Consider the following 27,826-nt stretch of genomic DNA (forward strand, 5'->3'; position numbering starts at 1 on the left):
GAGTGGATGAGGAGGATGAGGGAACTTCAGGGGTAGGAGGAACACGAGGCTTGCGAGCAAGAGTGATACCATAGCGTTTTCTGGCGGGCAACGGCGTATAGCGAAAGGGGCACAACATAGTGGGATAGAGGGATCCAATGGGGACTCTGCAGGAGGGTTCGATGAAGCAGAGGATGGATCTTTAGTAAGGACAGGTGGATTTGGGATTGGTGCAGGCAGAGGATCAGAGGACAAGGTGTTCATGGGAATATCAGAGGGAGGCTCTTCGAGAGGAACAGGCAAGGAAGGACTTGGGACTGGTGGCGAGGAGATGAGTTAGGAAGAATAAGAAATTCAAGGGGATCTGATTGAGGTGGTAAAGAAGGAGAAGATGGAGAAGAAGAGGGGTAATACGGAGTGAATTCGTCAAAGGTAGCATCCTTGGTGACAATAAATCGACGAGAGGGTGGATGATAACATCGATAACCCTTTTGAGTAGAAGCATAGCCGAAGACACATTGGATGGCCCGAGGATCAAGCTTGTCACGACCAAGATGGTGGTTAGGAGCAAAGCAAACACACCCAAAGACACGAGGGGTAAGATTGGTTCGGAGAGAAATGTTGGGGAAGGAATGCTGGAGACAATCAATGGGAGTAGAGTAGTTAAGTACGCGAGACGGAAGACGGTTGAGAAGATGAATGGCAGTTAGGACAGCTTCAGCCCAAAAATACTTTGGCACATGCATGTGAAATAAGAGGCTCCGAGCCATTTCAAAAATGTGACGAAATTTTCGTTCTGCAACTCCATTTTGCTGGGGGGTGTAAGGACATGTGGTTTCATGGGTGATGCCTTTTTCTTGGAAGAAAGTACTGCACGTGGAATTGACATAGTCTCGGGCATTGTCGGAGCGAAGCGGCGAATAGAAGTGCAGAATTGAGTTTGAATGAGAGAGTAGAACTGAGGAATAACAAGGAGATCTCTGATTTATTTTTCAAGAGATAGGCCCACGTGAAAGCAGTAGCGTCATCAATGAATATACATAACCACCGAGCACCGGACGTGCTATGAACAGGAGGGTCCCCACGTCGGTGTGAACGAGAGCAAAAGGAGTCGTCAAATGGGAAGAAGAAATAGGATACATAGTACGATGATGTTTAGCAATTCGACAAGCATCACAAACAAAGCGGTCCACAGAATGGCCTTGGAAAAGTTTTGGAAATAAACGATAAAGAGTAGCAAAGGATGGATGGCCGAGGCGTCGATGGAGAAGCCACAACGCTCATGAGGCGCCGAAAGGGGAACTGCAGCGGCAGCAACAGCGAGGGAGACAAGGAGATCGAACAAGATAGAGACCCTCATGCTCCTCAGCAATGGAAATCGTCATCCCCGACACCTTATCACGATAAAAACAGGTATTAGGAGTGAATGTAAGATCTTGGTTCAGATCACGAACAAGGCGGGATAAAGAAAGAAGATGATGAGCAAGCCGTGGAACATGAAGGACTTTAGTGAGGTTCATCGAAGGAGAGAGAGACACACGACCAATCCCAGCCACAGTGAGAAGATCACCGGAAGCTGTTTTAACTTTGGAGGAGCCGGAAACGGGTTCATAGGTCACAAAAGCTCCAGGATTGGGTGTCATGTGGGCAGTGGCACCAGAGTCAAGAAGCCAAGTGGATAATGATGACGACGGAGATGGTGAAGGAGGAGGAGAAGGAATGGTGGACATACCCGCGTTAGCTAGAGAGCACGATCCCACGACTGGAGGGTCAAGCAATCGCCGAAGACGTTCCACTTCTTCAGGTGTAAGGCCGGGAAGAGAAGCACTCGCCGAAGACGCTCCACTTGGAAGAAGACCATAGGACAGAGGCACTTGACCAGGCATCGGTACTTGGTTGACAGAAGGTGCAACTGTAGCGAGATTGCTCTATTGTGTTCGCTTCCGTTGAAGCTTAAAGCACGTCTCCTTGGAGTGACCCCGCTTTTTGCAGTAGTTGCAGAAAAGGGAAGTATCACCTTTGGAGGATTCCTCAGTCCGAGTAGATGGACCAGGAGACGAAGCTCCTGCTCCAGTCGATGTGGTCGTCACCGAGGAGCACGTGGAGGAAGACGAATGTGCTACAAGTGCAGAAGCCGGGGTCTGGGACTGCTGAAAGCGAGATTCTTCAATTCTCGCGCTGCGAAGCGCATCCTTGAAGGAAAGCTCTTTCTCCCGGTGTATAAGCTGAGCCCGTACCGCTTCATATTCCGGGTTAAGTCCTTTAAGGAACTGAAAAAACCGAAGTTGAAGAGTGTACTTGCGATCCACCGAGTGAGGGTCCGGAGGCATGTAGTGATCAATCTCATTCCACAGAGAAATGAGTTCTGTGCTGTACTCTATGATCGTCCTGTCTCCTTGACGCAGATTGGCGGCCCGATGCACTAGCTCATACAGTGTGGCAATATTATTTTTCTTGGAGTGGCTGTCAAGGGCCGCTTCCCACACGGCCCGGGCAGACTCAAGAGACAGAAATTCACCCTTGATATTCGGTGAAATACTATCCAAAAGCCATCGATGGACCACCCCTTCAACGTCTAGCCAGTCATAGTACTTGGAGTCTATCTTGGAAGGCCCTTCTTCAAGTAAATGACGCATCAGTCGTCCCTTGAGAGTAATCTGGACATATTGCTGCCACTGAAGAAGGTTAGAGCCGGTGAACATCCCATCTGGAGGCATCCGAGGCAGAGAAAACGGTCCAGGTGAAGCCGACCAATTCCCCGACTCAAGAAGTGCCTCCGAATCATTTGACGTTTGACCCACACTGGGTGGCGTCGATGCTGGCGTCACACCGGAAACCGATACAGGCTCCGTCATCTTGATCACAGAATGAAGTGTCGCACGAGGAGCACACGGCTGCAGGAACGCCCGCGGCTATTGGTTGCGTGCGCGGCTGAAGAGTCGAGGAGGGAGCGCGGCCGCGACCGAGAGGAGAGCGCGCGGTCGAGAGGGAAGCGTGCGCTGCCGAGAGAGAAGCACAGCCGAGGAGGGAGCGCGGTGCGGGAAGTCGGAAATGTGGCCGGAAAGAAGCTGCGCCGCCAGGAGCAAGTAGCCAACCGGAAGGAGAAGGAGCTCAAGATCGTGGCGAATGTAGAAACGCCAGAGATCGGAGCTACGGTCGAGCCCAGGAACCCGGATTAGGGTTAGGGTTAGGGCTCTGATACCATGAAGACAAGAAGAAAGAACAATTCTTGATACTCAAACAAAGAGATTACAAGGGGTTTTATAGGGAGCCCTAATGGGCTAATAATAGAAAGGGCCCTTAATGGGCTAATAATAGAAAGGAGCTAATAATAGAAAGAAGAAAAGAAAAGGAAAGGAGACAATAATGTCAACAGATACAACAAAGGGTGTATTAATGGCAAGTTTACTGCTTTCAAAATAGTTAAATAATCTACAAATTGGCATCTCTATTATAACATGCAAGAGAGGATGACAATTAGTAGAGGATGAAACAGAGGGTCCCACAAAGTGGGTATTGCAAAAACCGGGAGAAAGGGAGGAAAGGTAATTGTGGGATCGCAATTTCCCAGAACACTGGGTAGACACATTTCAAGGTATATACATTGATAAAGTCCCGTCTAGGAATTATCATATCAAGCAGAGGCGTAGGAGTGGTGTCTTTCAAGCGAACTTGCAGGTCGGATTCTAAACTCAGAAAGGCTGGAATGGCTGCAGCTATAAATATACATGCGCATTATGGAGGAGACATCTTTGGAATCATCTTGCAAGAAAGGTTGTCAGAGCCTGTGTGGGAGATCCTGCTGCCAAATCTCGGAGAGAGTAGCTGATGCTGCTTCCCTCTACTTCACCAGATAAAATTGATTTGTTCCTCCTCTATCACTCCCAATATATTCTCTTCTTGTTTCATGTCCGTTATTATGTGAGATTTTACTCGGAAGTTTCTACCATTGGACGCATTTCAGAATCCAAATCTTCAGAGATCTACATTGTTTTGGTTTAACTAATTGTGGTATTCTAACATATGTCTAATTTAGGGAGAAGAGTTAGAGAGGGAGAGGAATAGAGAAAGGTACATATTCATGGGAGGGAAGAACTCATGATGCCAGTTTAACCACCAAGACAGGATATCCACCCTTCTATTTATGGATCTCGTTTGAATCTGAAAGGGCCATTATCTTCATGGGGGCATTACGGGCTGACACTTCTTGTAAATATGGCCTACCATTGCCTTCGAGCTGGAAATCAACGCCAGTTCCCAAGTGGCTTTGATGTCTGACAGTTCTGCCAACGCATGAGGGCTTACAGACCCATCACCGATTGTTGGAAAGCTCTAATTTGAAATGATTCACCGCAGGCTCTATGAGTTTCATTGAGTTAGAGGCCAAGCCCAGCCCACCGAGGCCTAAAGGCCTATTAGCGAGATTGCTTCAATGTCTTGGAGGGAGCAGGATGCCAGTTATGAGTAACACCTACCCTCTGTTCTCGCCACTGCTCCTTGGTTGTCGTTCTCTTCCCCATTCTCTTCAAAGCAGCAACCTTCCTCTGGCAATTGTTTGCCACTTCCGGAAATTCCTGCTCTTCTATCTTCAAGCCAAAGATTATCTCACTGCTCTTCTCCAAAGAAGAAGGTGCCCCATCCCCTTCGGAGAAGTGCTCTTCTCCTCTGCCTCACGAATCTCTTCCTCTGAGAAGGGCACATCAGTTATTCATGTCAGGTTGGCCTCGATTTAGTTGCTCCCCTTCCGCTCCACCTCCAATTATGTCTAGCCCCTCTCCATGAGAAGTCATTAAAATGATCCATCAACACTCTACCAACTACTTGGGCTCCCACATGCGCTTGACTTTGGCCCTGAACCCTTAGTATATAGTTCGTTCTCCGACGGTTTGTCATAAGATGAAAGAACCTTGTGTTAGCACCGCAGTCCATCACCATCTTATCTTCTTTTTCTATTGTCTTTGTGTGTCAATGTCACTCATTTTACTCTTCGTACGATAGGATTCTGCTATCTTCTAGATCATCTAGAACCTTGATTGCGACTAAGAAACCAGATCTTGTATTTTACACCTCCCTGATTTGTTATCTAAACACCTTGAGGTGGCTGCATAGACCGCCAATTTTGTTAGCTTAATTTGCCTTTGTCGAACCCTTCCCAGGACCATCTGTCGAGCATTTGTGAACTGATGGTATCTCTCTTGTGACTGCCATATTATCATAGTACGATTTTATAGTGGTGGAGGAGGCAACCACTATAAAATCACACTATGATAATATGGAGAAGGCCCCCAACCTTCCCCCCCCCTCCTTCTAGTAAACACACAATCAGCTAGCCCCATTTCCTAGAGAGACGCCGCCACAAGGAGTGCCAAAAATGCTTTTGATCCTGAGTCTCATCCACTCCGGTCCTTGGGTTTTGTCTCAAGCCATTAATGTCACATCAAAATATACACCAACCAAAAGTTAGTAATACCTGGAATTTTGTTACGATCCTTGCCAACTAAAACTGTCCTTTCTCCCTAGATTTCTCATTTTCCTTCACCGCTGCACCACTCCTCCCTCCTTGCATGGAGGGCAACAGAAGGTCTACTACTCGGTGAGGGGGGTTGTGGCAATCATGTCGACATGGGATTGATCTAAGAGTGTCTTCAATAGATCAAGCATATGGTTTCGATCCACAAGCCTCTTGTCCAGGTCATCAAAATTTACAGATTAACACAATGATCTCCAATTTTCTCCTTTGAAGCTGAAATTTTATGGAAGATGTGGAACACATACCATGATTTGACATTTTTTAAACTGTCCATAGGAAGTTAACAAAAAAATTCATTTATTAAAATAAAGAATCCGATGACACAAAAAATCTGAAAGTATTTTAAGTGACTCACTGTGAGTCATCCCATATGGGGAGACTAATAAGCTGACGCTGTACATAATCTGTCACGTTATTTGCATCTTTTTTGTACATTTCAGCTGAAACCTCAAGTGCATCCCGTATTGTTGCCAAGTCATTTCGGGCTGCTGCACGGCTTACCGCAGTTTTGAGCTGCAAGCATAGAGTCCAATCAGTGTCATAAAGTTACGATTTTGATTCACAACAAGTCAAGAAATAATGGAAAAATAAATAACTTTAAAAATCCTTTCGAAATTAGATAACCAAATATATATGGATTATTGAGTATAGTATTGCCTACATATCGACTAAGAATGAGTAAATAGCGACAATATTCTAAACAAAATATTGTTTTAGACATTAAAAGGGACGATCATCTGATGAGTCAGTGACCCTCCCAGTAAAACCTTACGAGCCAATCTTGATCAATCCAAACATGTTCAAACCCTCCTCTCTCCATCCACGACCCGAGGAAACCAAGGTGCCTTAACTCCCTCCAACTCATGGATAGCCCCATAGGTAGAAGCCGTCCTTCCCCTGAACAGCACCTCATTCCTATGCAAGCATACGGCCCATTGTGGCTCCTTTGAGCCCCTCAGCCCCCACTATCACAACACTGGGGTCGCCAGATACAAGCCTGGAGGATATTACGTGCTGGAGTGTTTCAAATGCTTGATCAAAGGCTCCAATGCTGGCCTCCTCCAGTAGCCCATTGGGACACCACATGCTTCAAGACATCCTTCAATAGGACGTGCCACCATTTCAACTCTACCTGACCATTGACCGCTTGCGTCCAGTCAGTGACCATCATGCAACTATATAAAGCCCAATATTAAGTAATTTGTACCGAGCATATGAGTATCTTTGATTTGTACTTTTGGGAAAAAACATAAATTTATTCTATTGGTTTTCCAAGCTTGTTGCATTTCCTGAGGTCATGAGTATCACAATGGAAAGATGAAGCACCAAGGATTGTTTTTGCCATGGTCCGTTAGGATGGACCAAATACCAGAGGCAGTTGGGCATTATGAGTGATTGCCAATGTAAGATCAGGATGAGGAATTAGAGATTCAGTAGCAGAGCAACAAGGAAGAACCAGTCCAGATCAAGATGGAAATAAGTTGTATGAAGAGCCACAGCATCCTGCCCAGCATTATAGTGATGTAATAGATGCCAAGTCTTTGGCTGGCTTAATGACCCAGCCCTAGTACACGAACGGTGTATGAACAGGACTTGAATCCACAAGCCTTGCTCTACTTGAAGGAGCCAAGTCCTAAATCCACAGAACTAGCTTCTCCAACCCTTGATTATACAAGGGGTTTGCTTGAATCCACAAGCAGCTAAGCACTCTCTAGCAAAGAGAACACTCAGAGGGGAGAAACAACGGTTTCAACCAGACAATAGAGTTCAATGATGCTCATTCAGGGGTACATGGGGGCCTTATATAGACCGCAACAAGTGTGGGGTCGTCCATAGTGACTGTACCCATGAAATGACAGGTCAAAACATTGAGAAAAACAATTCTGACAAGCTAAAACAGAGGATAAGCAGCCTGACAAGACTGATCAGACATATCCTGCAGATTCTGGGGCATGTAGAAGCTGTCAGGAGATATTTGTGTGGCTCAAGAAGATCCTGATGGGACAAAACAGAAGATATGCAGCTCTGACTAGTTAGTGCAGAGATCCTGGCAGAAGAAGAATCTATAAGAGGATTCTGTCAAAGAAAATCTTGTCAGAAAAAATCATGTCAGAGAAAATCCTGTCAATGGATTTTGAGGGGCTCTAGGTAATTTTCTGCAGATCCTGTCAGTTCTAGAAGAATCTCCTTCTTGGGCCACAAGTTCCTAATGGGCCTCAGAAAATGGGCTTCTGGGCTACATCACTTAACCTCAGGTACAAGCTGCACTATTACTCCTAGGAGGGAGTGAAGCCCCATCAAGTGGTGGGGCCATGTCTATTAGGTGTCAGAAGGAGCATAAGGGTTTGTGTTGAATGTGCCTCTATCTTGTTCTCTTTTATATCTTTAAGTAAGAGCTCATTAACATAGACCCATTTCGAATTCTCTCTCCCCCCACTATAAACAACTTGTCATGAACCTGATACAACAAGGTAGTATCAATGAATTACTTCTCAATTTGTGACTCAAGAGTGATCCAAGAAATCCACAATGTCTGTCTGGATTCAAGACAAGGAAAGAATAAGATGAGAAGAATAGGATGAAAGATCATCGAGATGGCTCTCTCTCTCCCTCCGTGACGAACTCCTTTCCTCCAAATCAGCAGACCGGCTCCTGCTGCTCCAGCTCCTTTGACAGTCAACCATCAGCCTCTGATTTCAAGAAAAAGCCCAATACCTTTTCCCCATTAGCTCTTTGTCAGCCGGAAGATTACTCTTTTATTCTTTTCCTTTTTTTCTTTTATTCTTTTTATTTCTGGATACTTTCTTGTATTGGGCCTTCTATTATTAGCCCATGTGGGATGTACAACTTGGCATGTATATAAGCCAAGGAAACCCTGTCAGAAAAGTTTGTTACGCTTCTTTCATTTTGAATCTCGTGTTCTCCTCTCTTCCCTAGAGTGCCATTGTGCTAGAAGAGAGAAGATTGAATTCAAGGTACATTGCTCGACACTCTTCTCTTATTTATAGGGGCTTGGCCCCCCTTGGTCAGGTCGTGCAGTCAACGGGCCGTTAACTGGCTTGCTCCTTGTGCCTTCTTTTGTACTTCTTTGAAAAGAACATATCCGAACCCTAAACCAAATTTATGAAGGTTGGACCTATTTTCATTCTGGGTTCCTTCACAGTATCACAGTCACATCTTGGAGTTTTCCTCCATATTTAATCTCTGATCCATTCTAACGGAGACTGCTGACACTTGCTCTGCTCTGCCTTAGCTCATGCCTCCATTTCGGTCTATGATCACTTGAGACCCCTCCGCCAATGTTTGTTCCAGCTTTGCCTGCACTGTCTCTCTTTAGGCTCCTCTGGCATTCACCGTGCAACTTTGCCATCAGATCTTGCAGTTAATGATCCATGATCTCCTGCACGGCTATATCATGGTTATCGACGACTCCACTAAATCCACTTTCAATTTGTCACTGTGCCGCCACTCTCTCAACACCAGAATTGAGTCACTGGCTCTATCCTCTGCCTCACATACCTCCTTAATTTTGTTTTACGAGATTGGACCTTCTTCAATGGCACCAGTATGTTCATATTACCTTGAAATTAAACTTAGGAAGCATCGTTTGGAAGAGCCGTCACTTCCCATTGCTTACATTATGATCATTTGCTTAAGGTTGAGAATATTGTCTACTGCTGGTTCCATGTCATCCCATCCTCTACTGCTGAATTTTTATCTCTCAACTCTGGAAAGGAGATATGGGATGCTGCTAAAGAATCATTAACAAAGAGGAATAATTTGGCCATTATCTATGACTTTTGTGACTCGCTCAACGAATTTGGTCCAAGGTCTGTGATCTATGGCATCGAATTGACTCTCTATGTGCTGAGTTTGATCACCACATGCCCCCTGATCCCCACTCGATTAATCATGGGTACGTCCTTCCAACTCCGGTGTTCAAATTCTTCAAGGGATTGAATGCCAGGTACGAGTCTCTGCGCAGCCAGCTCATCTATTGGGAAAACTTGGAGGTAAAAATCTTGCCCCTTCATCTCACTTGTCTTCATGAACACAATGGATCGTTGGCTCAGGTGCCACGATCCACATGACCTATGAATCCCTATGTTTTCTCACCTAAACCCCTTTTCTTAGTTCTCAAAACGTTAGTACTGCATCTGGTGACCACCTCATTGTCGCCATTGTAATGTATATCCATTTCTCCTCTCACCTTTCTTTCACTCATGGCCCTCAGGTTCCACGTCGTACTGTTACCTCCTTTTATTTCGTCACCTTGGGTCAGGATTTATCCATCACACCTAATACCTATTTATATCGTGATAAGGTGTCGGGCAGACGACAACACTAGCTAAGGAGCGAGATGGTCTTTACATCCTCCATCGTTCTCCTTCAGTCTCTCCGCCAGTCCCCAATGGTGCAGCGGGCACCCGTGATGATGTGGAGGGTGCTGGTGATGTTAAAAGGGTGCCAGGGATGCCATAGAGTGCACAAGGTCAGCGTGCATGGCACCGAACATATTGCAAAAGGTGCCCGTGACTACCATTGACATCAGGTGATGGCTAGTCACAGCTGGTAACACCAGATATGACCTTGCATTAGTCCAAAATGCATAGAGTATGATGGGGATGGGAAAAAATGTTTTTTCAGTTTGCGAACGAACACAAACACTGTTCATGAACTGAAAAAAGTAGAAACAAACACTGTTCATGAACAGAGGAACTGTTCTTGAACATGAGGTAGAAATTTCATCCGGAAACTATGAGACCCAATTCAGTGATACAACAGAAATAAGGATTAGCAAGAGAGGTACACTACCATGGCTTCAGCTAAAGTAGAGTTTTTTTCAAATTTTTTCTTCATATAATCTGAGGTTGCCTAGTGGCCAACCAATTGCCAGTGGCAGCCTGGATCCAAAGTTGTGGTGCCTGGGCCGTCTGATGCCGGTAGTCATGCAAGCCAAAGATGTGCCTCAGAATGTGCAACGTGTGCTGTGGGCATCGAGGCTGCGTGCTGCTGGGGACTGGCATCGAGATGCGCAGGCTTTGCCCCTGCTATGCTTAGATGAAGAATCTCAAAGGCACGTACAAGTGCCCATGGAGAAAGCCTTGAAGCCTTCCAGTTCATGCACTATGAATTCTCATATTGAGATATCTCTACCTTCTTTCCCATTTTCGAGGTTTTTTTACTGTTGTATTCATGTTTCGAAAGGATTTATCTGCTCTGCAGCAGCCTACTGATCCTGATCTCCATTAGAGAGAGAGCCATTCACCGAACAGCTGTTCGCTATCATTTGCGACGAACTGAACACGAACAAAAACCAGATTTTACATCTGTTCGTTCATTGGCCGAACAGCGTTCATTAGATGTTGAAATCCAACTTCCCATCCATAGCGCCAATGCAATCACAGAAGGCAGCCAGAACAGCCAGTGAGCTGGTGATGGCTGGTGACAGCCAGCGAAGGAAGATACGAAATTGTGGCATTAGATATGGGTTGTCGGTGCAAAGACCGCGGTGAGGACTGTGTCGGTGACTTCAGGTATGACAGCAGGGAGAGCACCACAGAGCTCCAAATCAGTGTCACAGGAGCGCTAAATCAGCAAAAAGCTGCATCACCAGAGGATGGTCCACATGGGCCACATCATCAAGAACTGTTTCACTGGAGAAGCTACTTAAGTGGGCCACATCAGCAAGCAGGCGATGCCATCAAGTGGGCCAAATCAACAAGCAGCAGGATGGCAGAGATCATTGCCACATAAGTAGGTGCTGCCATGCCATCAACAGCTATATGGCATTGGCACATTTTTTCTCTATCCTTTGCTCAACCTCCATGATTGCAATGAGGGTTAAAATTTCATTCTCTGGTATAATACCAGATCTTTATGTGAAAGTGTACTAGTCAATCTGTGCTCCAATGGCTGTGGGCTGGTCCCATCGCCCTGTCTCCTATCTCTCTCAGCTGATATGCTAAAGGTATACATTATAAGAAGAGATCTGTGAAGGGAAGCAATGTGTTCGTCTTCGATATAAATTAGGTAACTTGTATTTTATCAAACTATCTCAACTAATAGGAATACAATCATTTTGAAGAACTAAAGTTTCCTAAACTCCAGGGCCACCATTTTTAGGGCTTGCAGAAATAATTTATACTGATAGTAGCAGCTTCTGAAAGCATTCACACATGTTCAGAGAGATGCCATCAGTGCAAAAAATGGGGAAAAGAGCAAAATCCACAAAATACTCTCGTTAATATCCACTTAATATTTTAAACTGTAGAGAATAAAAAAAATTGAACAGTAAAAAAGTCAGGAGACTTACAAGTTCTCGGACAGCAATAAATTGCTCCTCCGTTAAGCGGCATTGCCAACCCTAAGAAAAACATCAAGTAAACAAGCAGTAAAAACACATAATTTTAAGCTAGATAAAGCTGTATTAACCGAGTTAATATGCTCCCTGATGCACTCAACGAATCCACTTCCTCCAATTCCTTCAGCATCCATCTCAATTAAAGCTGATTCACAAAATTAGCACATAATGTGACTTATATACGCAGAAGCCAGGAAGCTATAATGAAGATAGAGGATCACACAAAGTGTTTTGGACAACAAAATTTGACCCATACCAAGTATTGTGCCATACTCAAAAGACGAAAGCGGGTCTTCAGTTGCACCAAGTTTCAAAAGGCGGATCCATAACCCCTATAATCAAAAAATGCATTTTAAAATATTTTATTTTTTTAAGAAAAAATTTAAAAGGAATTTACGCAAAAAAGAAACACATTATATCTAACTTTTGAACAAGTTAAGGATAGGTAGACGGAGATAAAAAGGAAACAAGAGAACCGAATTGTCTAATAGTGACTTTTGAAAAAATATCATTAACGTTGTGAGCATTAAGTAGGATAAAAGTACTTAGTTCAGATCTCCTCAATTTTGGAAATGAGAACACCAACTGTGATGGTAGTAAGTATATAATAGAAATGTATTTCTAGTCAAGAAGAAATCTCAGAGCCCTTAGATTATGTAGTTTCATGGAGATATGCTATTTACACCGTCAACCAAGAATTGTCAGAAAGGACATTAGCATAAGAATGCTATACTAATGACAAAAAAAAATCATTTACGCTTTTCTTTGTTTTTAAAAATAGTGAAAGTGTAAAAAATTAGACCCAAAATTTTATCTTTATTGTTTCAAGGTTTACCTGCAGCTTTACTTGGATATCTAGAACCATTCTGTCCCTCTCAGCCTGCCAACCAAAACCGCAATTAATTAGGCAGACAAACACATGAAAATTTTATTGAAAACTTTGTACCAAGTAAGACTAACCGCTCTTTCCCTTGGGCTGAGACTCTCTGCCGTTTGATCTACTCCCAGAAGTAGAGAAGGTAAGCTGGATGCCAATAAAGCAAGGTGATCAAAGATTAACCAGAAATGTAAAATATAAAGACACCTCTCTTGTATCATGCATGAAACCTTAATTTCACATAGAAGAAGTATATAACATATGGTGATGCCGATGTGTTCATGGCGAAATGCATCTAATATGTATTGTCATCAAGTTGTGTTAAATGCCTCAGCATACATGTGATATAGTAAAATATCTACTGTTTGTTGAATGTATTTGTCTTATCTCCATATTGTTCTGTCTTCTCTCTGTATAGTGGCCTTATAGATATGCCTATAAAGACTCTCTCTCCATCTCTCCATAAATACTTTCTAGCTGACCCTGAATCAATATAGAGTTGAGGTTAAGCCTCTTCCTATTTCGTGCAGTCTCCATCTTTGTCTAAATCCAGAGTTCTCCATAGCATCAGAGCACCCTGGATTGATAACCTCTTGCACTTGGAGTTTCTTCATTGGATCTGCCTCTGGCTCCTTTTACCTTTGGCTTTAGTTCTGAGCTCACCAACCCATCAACCTTTGCCACCCCTCACTAATTCCCTCCCATGTGCTAGCTTTGCCCCCAAGCACCAGCTTCTTCCCTCATACGGTCTTTTTTCCCCACACGCAGGATCTGAAACCGAGCGTAGGCTCCATCCCATCCTACCTTCAACCATTAGACTTGGTTTGGTACTCAAAAGATAAAGAGGGTAGCACCTGGATATTTATACTGGTGTTGATTAAGACAGCTGCTGTGTTAATCTTCAATTGACCACCTTTATGTTTGTTTTGCCCCTTTATTAACGCACTAAGATGCAAGATATTGCTTCTCACTCTAGTGCTGATGCTGAATTTAGGGATCTTCCTCAGGGCAACTGTGAAGGGTTAGGGCTCAGAAAACTTCTTGCCGAGCTGAATTCTTCCTGTGATTTGCCACTCCACCTTTTTTAGTGGCGACAAAATTTGTTACTCCAATTGCCTACGACCAGGTGAAACATGATTGCACTAAACATGTAGAGCTGGACTGTCACTTCATCAAAGATAAACTAGACAATGCACGATTCTTCACCTTATGTGTCCTCTCAACTCAACAGCGAGCTGATATCTTCACCAAAGGTTTATTGAGGTCGCGGTTTCAAGAGCTTTCTAGCAAGCTGGGCATGTGTAATGTCCACTCAGCACCAAGAATATTTGCCTACACTTAATTTTACTTCCATGTTTTTCTTTCTGCTCCCTACACAGCGGCTCATTAAGGCTTTCTCTTCTTCTTACTACAATTACTTAACCAATACCGAAATTCAGTATTGACTTGAGGTAAAGCTTCTTTCCTTGTTGTGGAGTTTCTGCCTTCTTCCAAATCTAGAGTTCTTCACATTTCAAGTCTATCACTAAATGAAAGTCTATTAATTCGAAACAGAAAAATGATTATCAACAACACTAGAAGTTATGAATGAAATTGTCCAGATTTGGAACAAATGAACAAGGTATCCTGAATGTATCAGAATACAGTTGCAAATATACATTTTTCCTTGAGAAGTTCTAATTAAAACATGCATACAATAAGACAAACCAAATTTATAGCATTTTCAATCAGGGAAAATTTATAATAAGCTTCTTCATAATTCAGAGAGTGGATGTGGAGAATAGTATGGAAAAGAAAAAACTGTGACTGAAATCAAAAGTCCCAATAATGATGACATCAGTGTATGAACTATTTTCTAACAGAAATACCTGGGACCATGTTTTCCTGACCCATCTATGTTCCTCTTTACTGTTTCCAGGATTATTCTACGTTGTTCTTCTTGTTCTTCTGTCCTCACATTTGAAGGAAAGCACTCATAGCTATACTTTCCACCAGATCCTGATGAACAAACAAAGAAATTATAAGTGTATTGCCTATGTATACTATTGCCTAGATCATATAAATTTGTCAGACCTTTTTACTAGACCACAGTACAAGAAACACGAACAAAGAGAAATATTTTTCTTTCAAACACTGCTACATGTTTGTCCCAAAACTAATTCAAATACCAAAGCAAGAGCTTAATACCTTTTGAGCAAACAGCTGGGTCAGATATAGTTATCACTTCTAGCTCTCCCGTCGAAGGAGGAACAATGTCATAGCTTTGACCTCGTCCTATTGCATCTTGTAACTTGTGAAGAAGATTGAAAGTACCATCTGATGCCGCCACTCTCTCCACATAATAGGAGAAACCCAGAGAATCTAGAAATTGTGACAGCTGGCACGAGCAAAAAGAACCACAAATTAAATTTAACAGCAACATACTTCAAGACCACCAAATGCAAAAAGATCCTCCAGAAATTATAATATTGACTTTTAGAAAGCAACTGGTGCATTGTATATAATATGTTTGACTTGCGGCAGCATGCAATTGAAGAAACTAAATTTGTATAAATAGACTTAAAATGCATAAAAGAGATTTTTATCATCATACTTTTTTTTTACTGTTTCAATGGGAAATAGATTCAATTGTAATTATAAGATTTTGATCATCTCCATGGAACTAGAGGGTATTATTTGAAACCAAACTAAAAATCATCATAGAAAATGAGTCCAATATGGATCAAATGTTACAAAATAGACAGGAGAAGTGCTAAGCAAAAAGAACTGTTGGAAGACATTCCCCAACCTCGGGAACACCTACACTCATGTAGCCCCCTTCCCCCATATGAGACTACATCAAGGTTCTTATCATTGGTATCAGGGCCACCCACATGCCTTTCTGCCGCCACCATGGACGTGACATTGGCAAAGGTCATTGCCATGTCATGGAGCAAGCATGTCCTCTCTCCACACTGAGCAGATGAGAGACATGGCGTTCCTTCACCAGCAGCAGCACCCCTCGGCTGATGCCGCCCCTCGCCGGGATGCCTCTGCCTGCTGCCGTTATGGCACATCCTTCCTGATCTGCGCAGGCCACGGCCTTCCCAGATCTGATCATGCCCTCTTCAGCCTCCAACAAAGACAAGCAGGGCCTCCTGTCGCTGCCCCAACAACCTGCTGCATTGCCTTCAGGACAGAACCCCTACCAGGCCCCTTGCGAACCCTAAGTGAAGCAGACTTTGGCCACCACCCCACCCAGCACCCCCCACTGTTGTCACAGCTGTTGAAGTCAACCACACTGCAGCTGCAAGTGCCTCCGACAGTGCAACCTTCGGAGCCCACGGCAAGGACCAGGGCCAATGCAGCAGACCTCCTCAGGTGACTGTGTGTCTCTGCTGGCAAACCTGCCATGTCTCTTGCTATTGCAGATGTCATCGTGACCACCTGCATGGCCACTACACTGCCCTGCCAGCTTTCCCAGCTGCTGACTGCACTCGCCTACAGGACAGAGGTCGTCAACCCTAAGACAGGCGACTGCACATTACAGGACAGGCCAAGCTGATCTGCCTGGCATCGACAAATAGGCCCTTGTGCCCGGCCCAACAAAAACAACCCAATCGCAGCCCACAGCGACACAAGTCATGATCCTGTCCGTGTCCATTGCCACAGCCCAACTGTGGGGCCCATGCTGGGCCTTACTCCCCTGTCCTGTCCACAGCCCAACTGGGAGCCTCTGTGTGCCTCCTTCCACCACCCCCTGTCCTGTTCACAGCCCACCTGGGAGCCTCTGTGTGCCTCCTTCCACGCCCCCTGTCCCACCACCGCTGCTGCACCTCCTTACGCATCTGTTGGAAACGGACATGCCCGCAGACCCACCATGAGCAGCCGGGATGCCGTCATGAGCTGCCCCCAAACCCACCACAAGACTCCTGCAAACCTGCTGCGACCTACCCACCACCTGAGAGCGAGCAGCCCACAAACTCGCTGAAGGCCACCCTCACGACCCCGTCACCCGCCGTCCTCTGCCATGGCCGCCGCCTCTGCTATGACTGCTCCTCCACTATCATAGCAGAGGCGGAAACCCTAATGAGTTTGCAACAGAACTCATTGGAAACCCTAAAGGGTTAGCCAAGGGAACATGGGCATGTGCTACCACCCAGTGGAGCGGCCGCCAAGCCATTGCAGGTCAACCCTAGACCGACTGGGGGTCAACCTCGAATTGACCACGGGTTGATCACAGCCCAATTGCAAGTCAACAACAGGTGGTACATGGCTCGACCACAAATCAACCTCAGGTTGATGGTGGGTCAACCTCAGACTGACTGTAGGTCGACAACTGTCTGACTGCGTACCTGTCACAAACATCGTGGGACGGCTGCGAGCCAGCTGCACACTGGCTGCGAGCAGCCCACGCAACAGAGCGCAGGCAGCCGGCAAACCTGATGTAAGCCGACCCCAGACCCACCGCGAGTCGCTCGTGGATGTGCCACAAGCTGCCTAGGGACCTGCTGCCGGTCACCTCTTGACCCACCATGAGCCACTGGCGGAATGGTCGCAAATCATTGCGAGCTTCCTATGTACCTTCCAAGAATCACAAAGGGCACACCAGGAGTTTCAGTACCTACTTGAGGACAAGCTAGTCTTTGAAGGGGGGAAAACGATATGATCAGAGCAACCAATAAGAATGAAGCAAGTCACTTGTCTCTCCTCTCTATGTCTAGGTCGCCTCTCTCCCTTTGCGATCCCCATCCCGCATGATTGTCTCTACCTCACCGCAACTTCAGGCGGCTCGTGCTCAATTAATCCCTACCTCATCTGTTTGAACTCTCCTCCGATCAATCACATTTCTTCTACACAACCTGGGAAACATCTACACCTCGTCTAGCCCCTTTCCCCAAGACAAACTGTTGAAGAGTCTGAAATCTCCATCTATTTCTCTCTCCCTCTCTCTTTCTCTCTCTAACTCTATGCCTAAGTGTAGGTGGGCCACGGACTATAAGTGGCCCACCGGGAGGCAAGCCCCTTTCCCCTTTATTCCTCTGTTTTCTCCTTAGACTGCAGCGGGGGAGAGAAAACTCCCTTACACGTGTGACCTCATTAATGAGGTTCACACGTGGGGGTCACTTATTAAAAGCCTCCCACGTGGGAGGCCACTTAAGATCCTCCCACGTGGGGGAATGTAAAGGGGGGCTATTTAAAGCCCCCAAACCCTAGCCGCAGAGTAATTTGAGCATTTCTCTTTTTTTTCCTCTTCCTCCTCTCCAAAGGCTCCGCCCCTAGGGCTGAGGCTCTCCCTGCTTGGTGTAGCCTCCCTGCAGGACACACTCTCTCTCTCTCTCTCAGAGTGGTTGTTTAACATGGTATCAGAGCTTTCAGTGGAGTAGATCAGCATCTACAACAGTCTGAGGTGTGTGAGCAGTGGTGTTTTCTTGAGATCTCACCCACAGAAGGTCTGTCAGCGATTTCCAGCAAGCAGCTGGAGTGGATTGGCCTCTGAGGAGTGTTTGTTGCCTGAGATTCAACCCTAGTAAGGTCCAACCAGCATCCTTTCACAAGTTGTAAGGTTTTCTCTGCTTTGACACTGAAGATGGCAAGTCCTGGAGATGCAAGCACCTCCCAAGGGAACCCTGGGACGGTTCAAGGAAGTTCTGGAGAATTTGCAGCCAGAGCTACTGAAATTAGCCCATCAATATCTGATATTGGAAGGCCTGCTATAATATTCCCCCCAGCAGAGGTCAAATTCGATGGGGGGAATATGTTTGAATGGTCGAAGATTGTGACGCTCACTGTCTACGGCTGTTTTCTGGGAGACCATCTGATTGATCCCCCCAAAGCTCCAGCAGACGTTGACTTCAAGAAATGGAAGGCGGAAGAGTCTCAGATCTTGGGCTGGATGCTGAGATCTATGACTCCTGAGATGAGGAGAGACTTCCTCTACTGCGAGACGGTAAGAGAACTCTGGGATGAGATCCAGAGGTATACATCGGAACAGTCTCATGACTGGCGTATCTACGAACTCAAGGTGTTGGAGGCATCGGCGCGCCAAGGAGGAGAAAACGTCCGCCAATACTCCTCCCGGCTGAAGGCGATTTGGAGGGAGATTGATCATCTCTGGCCAACACAGAATCCGCAATCAGTGGAGCGTCAATATATCCTGAAACAGCGGATATTTACATTCCTCATGGGTCTGAACTCAGTCTACGAGTCCGTGAGGAGCCAACTCCTCCCTCGAGAAAAACTGCCGTCACTAGAGGAGGCCATCGGAGCTATTCTGCAGGCCGAGCCCAGACTTGGAGTTACCTCTGAACCTCAGGTTCAGAATTCCGCTGCGCTACTCACGAAGAAGCCCGAGAGTCGGGGGAATTCCGCTGCCAACTGGACAGCACGACCACAGCAGTCGGCCGGGAATGATGGGGAGGACAGCCGAGATGCTCTTGTTTGCAGCTACTGTAAGAAGCGCCGGCACACCAAAGAGAATTGTTGGAAACTAGCCTGGAAAAATCAGAACGCTGGGAAGAAAGCTTTGGTTGCCTCGTCCTCGTCCCAACCTCAGATCTCTGGTGGGACTGTGCCAAGTCCAGAAGTCGAAGAGGTCCAGCAGAAATTGAGCACTGCAGCACTTGTTCAGTCAGGTAATCCTTCCCCTCCAGAATGGGTTGCTGATACAGGGGCAACCGACCACATGACACCGGAAGGATCTCTGTTCACTGGGTATGTGCGGACAGAGGGACCTCACCGTGTGCAGACTGCAGGGGTGGGGTCATTGCCTGTGACGGGAATTGGCGATGTAGCGGTTGATCCCCTTGGGACGTTGCAGAAAGTTCTGCACGTAAAAGATCTCAAGGCCAATCTAATATCTTTACAGAAACTAGTAGATGACCACAAGTGGAGATTCATCCTTGACAGTGACGATTGTTTCTTGTGTGAAAAGGTTTCCGGGAGGAGGATTTCATCCTTTAGACGAGAAGGTGGGCTGCTCCTCCTCGAGGCCTCTCCACGGAAGTGCTGGGTGGCGGAAAGGAAGGGCACCGGGGAAGAAAGGATGCTGTTGCTACACCAACGGATGGGCCATCCTCCTTTTGACCTGCTGAAAAACAGTTATCCGTCGTTGTTTCGTAATCTTTCGGATGATAGACTTTTTTGTGAGGCCTGTCACTTGGCCAAACACCGACGATCAAGTTTTAAATCTGTTGAAGATCTTTGTTTGTCACCGTTTCAATGTATCCACAGTGACATATGGGGCCCGTGCCCAACGACGAGCCTCACTGGGTGTCGCTGGTTCGTGATTTTTTCTAGCCTCACTGACTGAACGACGAGCCTCACTGACTGAGCGGGGCTGACCAGTTCACCAATCCTTGCTCTGAGCCTGTTTGCTAGCACCTTGGCTATAATCAATTAGATTGAATTCGACAACGAAGTGGGTCTAAAGTCTTCAATTTTTTCCGCCCCTTGACCTTTCGGCAGGAGGAAAATATGTGATCTATTAATCTGCTCCATGTTTCCCCGTCCTTCTCTAAAATCCTCAAATGTGGCCATCACATCTGATCTGACCAGATTCCAAAACTGGCTATAAAAGAATACTGGGATGCCATCTGGACCCGAAGCTCCCTCCCCATTCAACCCCTTAATTTCTGCCTTGACCTCCTCTTCTGAAAATGGTCAGATCCGTTCCGCTTGATGTTCAAAGCTCACTCTCCTTACCCCCTTGCCGCACCACTTCCATCTGCTATGTTTTCCTTTTCTGGAGAAGGATCTGTAATGGTCTGCAATGGCTTGTCCCACTGCATGTGTGCCAATGTATTCCCTCTCTCCCACCTTTATTTTCAATATTTGATTTGTGCGTCTCCTGCCATTTGCCACCAGATGGAAGAATCTCGTGTTTGCGTCCCCTGCCTATAGCCATAATTGTCTTAATCACTGTCTCCAATCCATCTCCAATTTTTTGTCCTCTGCCACCACAATCTGCCATCTTCTACGCTCTTGAACCTCTTCGTCCTCTAGGGTTCTATTGTCTTCCAAATCATTCAGTTACTTTACTTTGGCTAGGACATCATTCCTCCTCTTCTTCCTCGTATCCCAGACTCGTTTCGATACCCCATCAAATGTTGTCGCAGTCCGTTCAATTTCTGAGCAATGGTCTCTATGTCTGACCTTACTCTTGGTTGTACAATCCATGCTTGCGCTATTTCTTCCTTGAACTTTTCCTCATAAAACCACGATTTATCCATCTTGAAATATGTGGAGCGCCTGAAAGCTCGTTGGTCGCCCACACAATGGGAGTATGATCTGACAGCGGCCTTGGCAGTGATTTCACATATGCATTAGGAAACTCCTCCGCCATCTCTACTAAGCATAGAAACCTATCCAGTCTAGATTTCATCTCGCCTCCCGCCATGCTCCTCCACGTGTACACAGTCCACTTGCCCCATTTCTTGAAGGTCTGCGTCAGAGATGAATGACCAAAAATCTGCTGAGTCAAGGTCTAGCCCTCCCCTGTTTTGTGGCCTGTCCCCAGCCTCTAGCGTTATATTGAAATCTCCCCCGAACAACATTGGCGATCCTTGGAATTTGGAAACTACCTCTGCTAACTCCCCCCATAAAGCACTCCTCCTCGCTGCATTTGTCGGGCCGTACACTGATATTATGACCATCTCAAAATCATCGCTTCGCCTTTTTAGCTTGACTGCTGCCGTCGCTTGTCCTGACCAGGTTTCTACTTTATCAAACAGTGTAATCGTTCCAAGCTATTATCACCCCACCAGAGCGTCCCACTGCATTGACTGCCAAGAATCCCTCAAGAAAGCCTCGGCCCACTGTGTTCCACATTCTACCTTCACAGCTTTCCAACATCGTTTCCGGCTGGCATACTACTGTGGCTCCCCATTCTTTCAGATGGTTTCTTATTACTCCTTGTCTACTTTCATCCCGGAGCCCACGAACATTCCATGAAATACACTTTATGAAAAACCTTTGGGTCCCCTTCCCCCTTCTTGGGTCCGTTGCAATCCCACCTTCGCTGCAATCTCTTCTACTAGTTGGCTGAGTAGGGGATTATCTTCTCCTTCGTTTCGCTCATCCCTTTTGTCTTCTAGTCCCCTTGTGAGTGTCTCCGCATCTGGTACACTCAAACTTGAACTCAACATTGGAGCCTTGTTCTTTGCGTTCCTCTTCTCCTTTCCCCCAGCTATAAGCTTCGACCTGTTGCTCATTGCAATCTTCATCAGCTAAGCCATTCCACGATCATGTTTCATAATTGTCTTCTTCCTCCAATAGACGATGCTGGTTCTGGTATTTTCCCCTTTGTCTTCTTGTGTCAAGTGCTGCTCTGCGGTTCTCTGGTTCGTCCCTGCTTCCGGCTTCCTTGCTTTCTTCACCACATTCGGTTCTTGGGGGGGCTTGCCTGCGGATGTTTCTCCTCCTCCTGCTTTCTCCAGATGTTGATTTGTCCCCCCTTCTATCGTCGCCACCTCTTGATTGACATTTTCCATAATTGTCTGGCAGTGAGCTCCTTCGTCTGTTTCCTGCCTATCTTCTGCAGCCCTAGATTGCTTTGTTACCGCACTCGCGTCCTGGTGACCAGTCTCTTCCCCTCGTGCTCTCTGCCTGGTTTCCGCTTCTCGGCTTTCTTTGATCACTCCTCCCACTGGTGCTTTGGTTTCTCTCTCCCGTGGTGTATCCTCCTCATTCCGAGCTTCATCCTCGTCTCTTGTACCTCCCCTCGATAGCAGTGGTGGAGTCCGTGTATACATCCGGATCTCAAAAGACCCTTCTGGGCCCAACAAAATGACCTTGGGTGGAATCATTGCCCCCTTGAAACGCTCCACTTCTATTATCACGCAATCTGGGTCACCGAATACAACTCCAGTTGAGAGGATACTCCGGAGCATGCCGAAAGATTTGACCATGGCTTCAAGTGCCGTCTTGATTCTGTACCCCATCGGGATGTCTCGGGCTTCTAGTATGGTTGTAGCACGCGTCTCTTTTGGGGCTCCATCCTTTGGAAGCACATGTCGCCATTTCAACTCTGCATGTTCTTCGACTTGTTGTCTCCAGCCTTTGACCATGTCGTATGCCGTAAGTGGAGCCCCACGGATAAAAAACTGTCCATTTTCCAGAAGCCCATAACTCTGCCCTTTCCAGGCTCGGGCACTTCTCCCAGAGACCCTGTCTCACCTTCTCAATATTCGGGGCTCCTTGTGGGACGTCCCCTATTAGACATCCTTTGAAGACATCTTGATCCTCCAGGTTTCGCCTGATCGCCAAACCCTCTGCTTGTGTGGCTCTTCCCTTGGTTTCCCCTATCCACTTTAGAAACTTTCTTAGCTGACGTCTCTCCTTTGCTGACATCACAATAAGCTTGTCGATGTACTGCCTGCCTACATTTCCTGCAGGTTATTGGGCCCCGGCATTCCCAAGCATGGTGCCCTTGTCTTAGACATTTATAGCAAATATCTGACCTCCAGATTCCACTGGGCTGCTTTCCCCCGATTCTCCTTCGACATGGTTGCACTTGCACCCAGCCCCCCTCCTCTTCTGATGTCCCAGCATTTTGTCGAGTCTTGTTCCCACTTTTTGGATCTTCCCTTCTCTCTCTAAGCTGCCTGTTGAAGGCGTCGTCCAGTCCCTGATGTTGCCCTTCACCGCTGTCGTCACCCTGGACCTCCATTCCCCCTTTATGCTCTGGGTGCCCTTTCCTGGCTCCCTGGGAGCCGTTGCCCTTGCCATAGTGATGTGCGTGTAATCTTCCCCCGCTCCCTCCCTGATAATCATCTCCTCTCCCGCTCGTCTTCTGTCCATTTCTTCCTCTTCTCCTGCAACGTGCTTGCCATGAGCTTCCCGCCTTCCCTCCTCTGCCGTGTATCTGCCATGACAACCGTCATAATAGTCTGTGCGGCCCTTTCTGCCTGTTCCCCTCTCTCCCTCTTCATTGTGATTCTGAAATCGATGTCTGCCGCTGTAGAACGATGCCATAGTCCTCCTTTTTCCGCACCTGTATATTTAGGAGACGTCGCGGGTCATTTGAAGGGTCATCCATCCGCGAAAATGATCCTCCCTGCCATCCCGTGCATGCTCGACCTTCTCCTCCTTCGTTATGCCTTGTCTTGAGACTTCCACTCCAAGTTCTCCCCCACGAGCGAGATAAGAGTCCTGTTTCCCTCCCTTTACGAATGGGTTTAGCATTAGGACTGTACTTCGCGAACTGAACCATAATATCCCTCCAGTCAACTATTTTCCCATCAAGTTTCTCGACAGCTTCCTGGGCGTATTTGTAGTGCACAAATGCAAAGCCCCTTGATTCCCCTGTGCTGTGATCCTTTGGAATGAAGATATCCACAACTTTCCCATATCGACTGAAAAGAGGGAGAAAATCATCCACGGTTGATCGGGAAGTGATGTTGAGAACAACAAGCGTGTATGTGTCTCTGATGTACGGAGGAACGTTCTTTTGGCAGATCATTTGTTCTTGGTTGTACTTCCTCCCAACCGCCCAGAAAGAAGGCTTCATGATGCCTCCCCTCAACCTCTAAACGAGGTGCAAAGTAGCCTCCTTCTGGATGTTGTAATCAGCGAGGTTATATCCATCCTCAAGTTGCTTCCCGGAAAAAATCAGATGCTGAACGTCTGGACGGATTCCTTCCTTATCCTGAATTTTTGCCTTCACAGTGCCAATCTTGGCTCTGCTTTCCACCTCAAGGGTGATCGTCTTCCATGTCAAGGTCTTCACGAAGATCTGCATCTCAGTCTCTATGATTGGAGCAAGGGAGCTGGTAACTCTCATGTCCTCGAAACAAGGGAGCAAGGGAGTTGGAGCAAGGGAGCAAGGGAGCAAGGGAGCTGGTATCATTGTAGGAACAGTAATCAAAGACGGAAATTGAAACCCTTCGATTGATTGAAGGGTTAATCTTGCATCAAATTTGGGTTGGAAAACATGGCAACCACCAAACATCAATAAAGCAGAAGCCGAAGAAATACTGCCAATATGACATAGGGGAGCCATATGCAGATATATATCATCCTCTGTATAACCAACAATGGCAATTTTGGCATAAGACTGGATAATCAGAGACATGTGGCTTAGTGCAACTCCTTTAGGCCTTCCAGTGGTTCCCGAGGTGAAGCATATCAAGGCTATACCCTCAGATGCCCAGATATAGTTTATGGTTTGATCATCCATCGGTTCCCTCAAAACATGCTGCTCCAGCCCAGAGTCAGGGCCATAGAGACATCGAGGGGCCTCCCCCATTAGAAAACACCAATGATTTAACAATTCCATCAGGATGCGCTGAAATTCACGATCAGCTCCAATTTGAGCATCAAAACGAGCAGTGGTGATAGCGTCGACTTCATCAACAAATATAATCGCTGGGGCATTCTCTTTGGCAAGACGGAAAACATCTCGGACCATCCTTGGATCCTCGCCCAGATACTTCTGAACAAATTCAGATCCAACCACACGAGACTAAAGGCAGCGGTAGTATGATGCGCCACAGCCTTTCGCAAGCATAGTTTTTCCCATCCCAAGAGGGCCATATAACAGCACACCTCTTGGTGGATCGATCCCGATTTGCTTGTACAGGTCATAATGGGTCAGAGGCAATTCAACAGCTTCACAAATCTCCTGTTTCTGAATGTCACAGCCACCTATATCGTTGTACGTGACGTCCGGTTTCTCCGACTGGCTCAAAAGAGAGATGGAAGAGTCGGCCTCGGGGGGAAGAACATCAACGAGCGTATTGGAGTGCCTGTGCAGCGCAACGGACGCCGACGACTTGAGCAGCTCCCGATTGATCGTGCTCAGAATCCGCACATAGTAATTTGACCCCGTCATCGAACCCACAATTCCGTTGTTCTGATCAACCATCTCCATGAACTGCCCGATCACAAGGGGCACACTCTGAATCCGCTTCACCTCCTCTTGCGTCCAAAGAAGCTCCCTTTTGAGGTTCTTCTGCTCGTCCTTGACGTACTCCTCGACAGAGACAATCTCCGATTCAAGAAAATTGGCGAGCGTCTCGTCTTCATCAACTGCTCTGACCCCCTCGATTCCTCCGATGGCCATGGTCGGAACCCTGAAGTAGGGGCTTCCTGCTTCTTTGCTCAGTTCATCTTCTTCTACCTCAAGCTCATGACCTGACTTGATCATTGCGGCTTGATCGATCTCCTCAGATCTTGCAACAATGTCGGAAGCTTGAACTCTGCCCACGCCGTGCTTCTCCGATCGCAATTTCTCCCCCAAAACGTCGCCTTTGCGGCGTCCCTTCTCTCCCAGTACGCCGCCTTCGGCCGCCTCTCCTCCGCCATTGCCGTCTTCTCCTTCTGCGCCCCCTTCACCGACGCCTTCCTCTGAAATGCTCTTGCATGGCCAGTTCTCCCGGAAGAAATGGCAAACAACACGCTCACTGGCTTTGACAGCAGGAAAGAAATACTTCTCCGAAACATCCATGTACTCCCCATGACCTAGCGCAGCCCAACGGCTCTTTCTCTCCGCTGCCTTCTTCAGCTGCTGCAGCCGTCGCTCTCGTAGTGCCTCAAGGTCATCGGCATCGAGCCTTTCTAACGTGGCAATTTCCTCATCCAATTTATCCTCCACTGCCTTTGCCACTGTCAGCACTGATTGCTCGATCACCTGTTGAACACGGGTGTCTTCCATGGCAACGGATCTGACAAGGGTATACCGCAGAAATCACCAGGAAAGCAGAAAGCTTCGCCTGTGACAAAGGGTTATATTCATCAGTTTGGAATTGACTATCCGCAAATGTTTACCATCCACTCTCTCATCAGATCAGGATTCTATAGTGAAACTTCATGTTAAACGCAATTAATTTTGTTGCTCCCAGTCACAGGAGCCATGCCTTTGCGAAATCCACCTTCCACAAAAACCAGGAACCTTCTTTCTTTCCACACCACTAGGATCTCTACTGCCACAAATGTATCATCCACCAACTATCGGCTCGTTTTATCCTCTCGATTTGTAGTTTCAACATCTGTGCTCTTCAGTTGTGGTCATTACCTCCATCTTCACCAGCTCCCTGAGTTTGCTAAAAAGAACTGAAACTGTTAGCGAAAACAACATGTTCTATTTTTTCTCACTTTTACAGTCATACCCAAAACTCTGTGCAATTGTGTATGTATCACTGCCGTGTTTGATCAAGCCACATGTCCATCGAATGTTGTATAAAGTTAGGATTCTTCACCCAATATGAAATAGAGTCTTTTCCTGTCTCTCACCTCCTTCTACTCTCCTTGCCAAGCTCACTTGATGGAGGCTTTCAGGAATGACCAGACCTCTCTCATCCTGGTTTGTTATTCAATATTTCTTCCAAAACCCATCAGGCTCTGGGGCCCTTGTTCCACTAAATGGCCTCTTGAACATCTTCCTTTATGAAGGGTTGCACTAACGCCCCCTACAACTCTAGCATCAGCACTTCTGCTACACCTCCACTTACTTATTCCACCTTGTCACAGAAAAAATTCCTGAACAGACTGTTAGAATTTGACCAACTGCTTTGGCACCCGAGTATTCCCATTTTTTGCTTGCACCCTAAGTATCTAGTTCAATCTCCTACCATTCACCATGAAATTGAAGAACCTTGTGTTAGCATCCCCCTGTTTCAGCCACAGCTGCCTTGACCTTTGTCTCCGATCCATCCCCATCTTATCTCCCTCTTTTATTCTCTCTAGGGCCAACCCTGATCCTTTTCCTCTTCTTCCAATAAGGTTTTGGTATCCTTCATAGTGTCCAAATCCTTGATTCTGGCCAAGACATTGAATCACATTCTGTTGTGCTCCCCCTTGATCCATTTCCTTAATTCCTTGAGGTGCCTTTGTAGACCTCCAACTTTGATAGCCAACCTAATTATTGCCAAACCATGCCTAGGACTCTTTGACCACCATTTAACAACCTCCTCCTTTGAAGCCCACAATCTGGAGCCAGGATTTGTCCAGCTTGAAATAAATGGAAGGGCTGGATTCCTCATGTGATTGCCAAATGATCGGAGAGTGGTCTGACAGCGAGCAAAGTGATCACATATTTGGCGGTCACTTTGGGCGTGACAAGACCCTCCAGTTGCTTGAGGCGCGATACTATAGGCCG

At 46.4% G+C, this 27,826-nt stretch overlaps 1 protein-coding gene and 1 pseudogene across 2 annotated transcripts in view; both read right to left on the reverse strand.

Annotated features, from left to right (window-relative positions):
- SCD1 (stomatal cytokinesis defective / SCD1 protein (SCD1)) overlaps positions 1–27,826 on the reverse strand; it is a 53,242-nt gene that overhangs the window by 6,434 nt on the left and 18,982 nt on the right. For both annotated transcript variants that reach the window (XM_078575932.1, XM_078575933.1), the window contains 8 exons: positions 14,938–15,127; positions 14,619–14,748; positions 12,834–12,897; positions 12,709–12,753; positions 12,130–12,205; positions 11,945–12,018; positions 11,826–11,876; positions 5,865–6,022 (listed from right to left, as the gene is read on the reverse strand). In XM_078575932.1, coding sequence (XP_078432058.1) covers positions 5,865–6,022; positions 11,826–11,876; positions 11,945–12,018; positions 12,130–12,205; positions 12,709–12,753; positions 12,834–12,897; positions 14,619–14,748; positions 14,938–15,127 — 788 coding nt within the window. The remainder of the gene's footprint in view (positions 1–5,864; positions 6,023–11,825; positions 11,877–11,944; positions 12,019–12,129; positions 12,206–12,708; positions 12,754–12,833; positions 12,898–14,618; positions 14,749–14,937; positions 15,128–27,826) is intronic.
- LOC144703796 (uncharacterized) lies at positions 24,134–27,633 on the reverse strand (annotated as a pseudogene).

Source organism: Wolffia australiana, chromosome 5 (genome assembly GCF_029677425.1).
Source record: "Wolffia australiana isolate 7733 chromosome 5, ASM2967742v1".
Taxonomy (NCBI): domain Eukaryota; kingdom Viridiplantae; phylum Streptophyta; class Magnoliopsida; order Alismatales; family Araceae; genus Wolffia; species Wolffia australiana.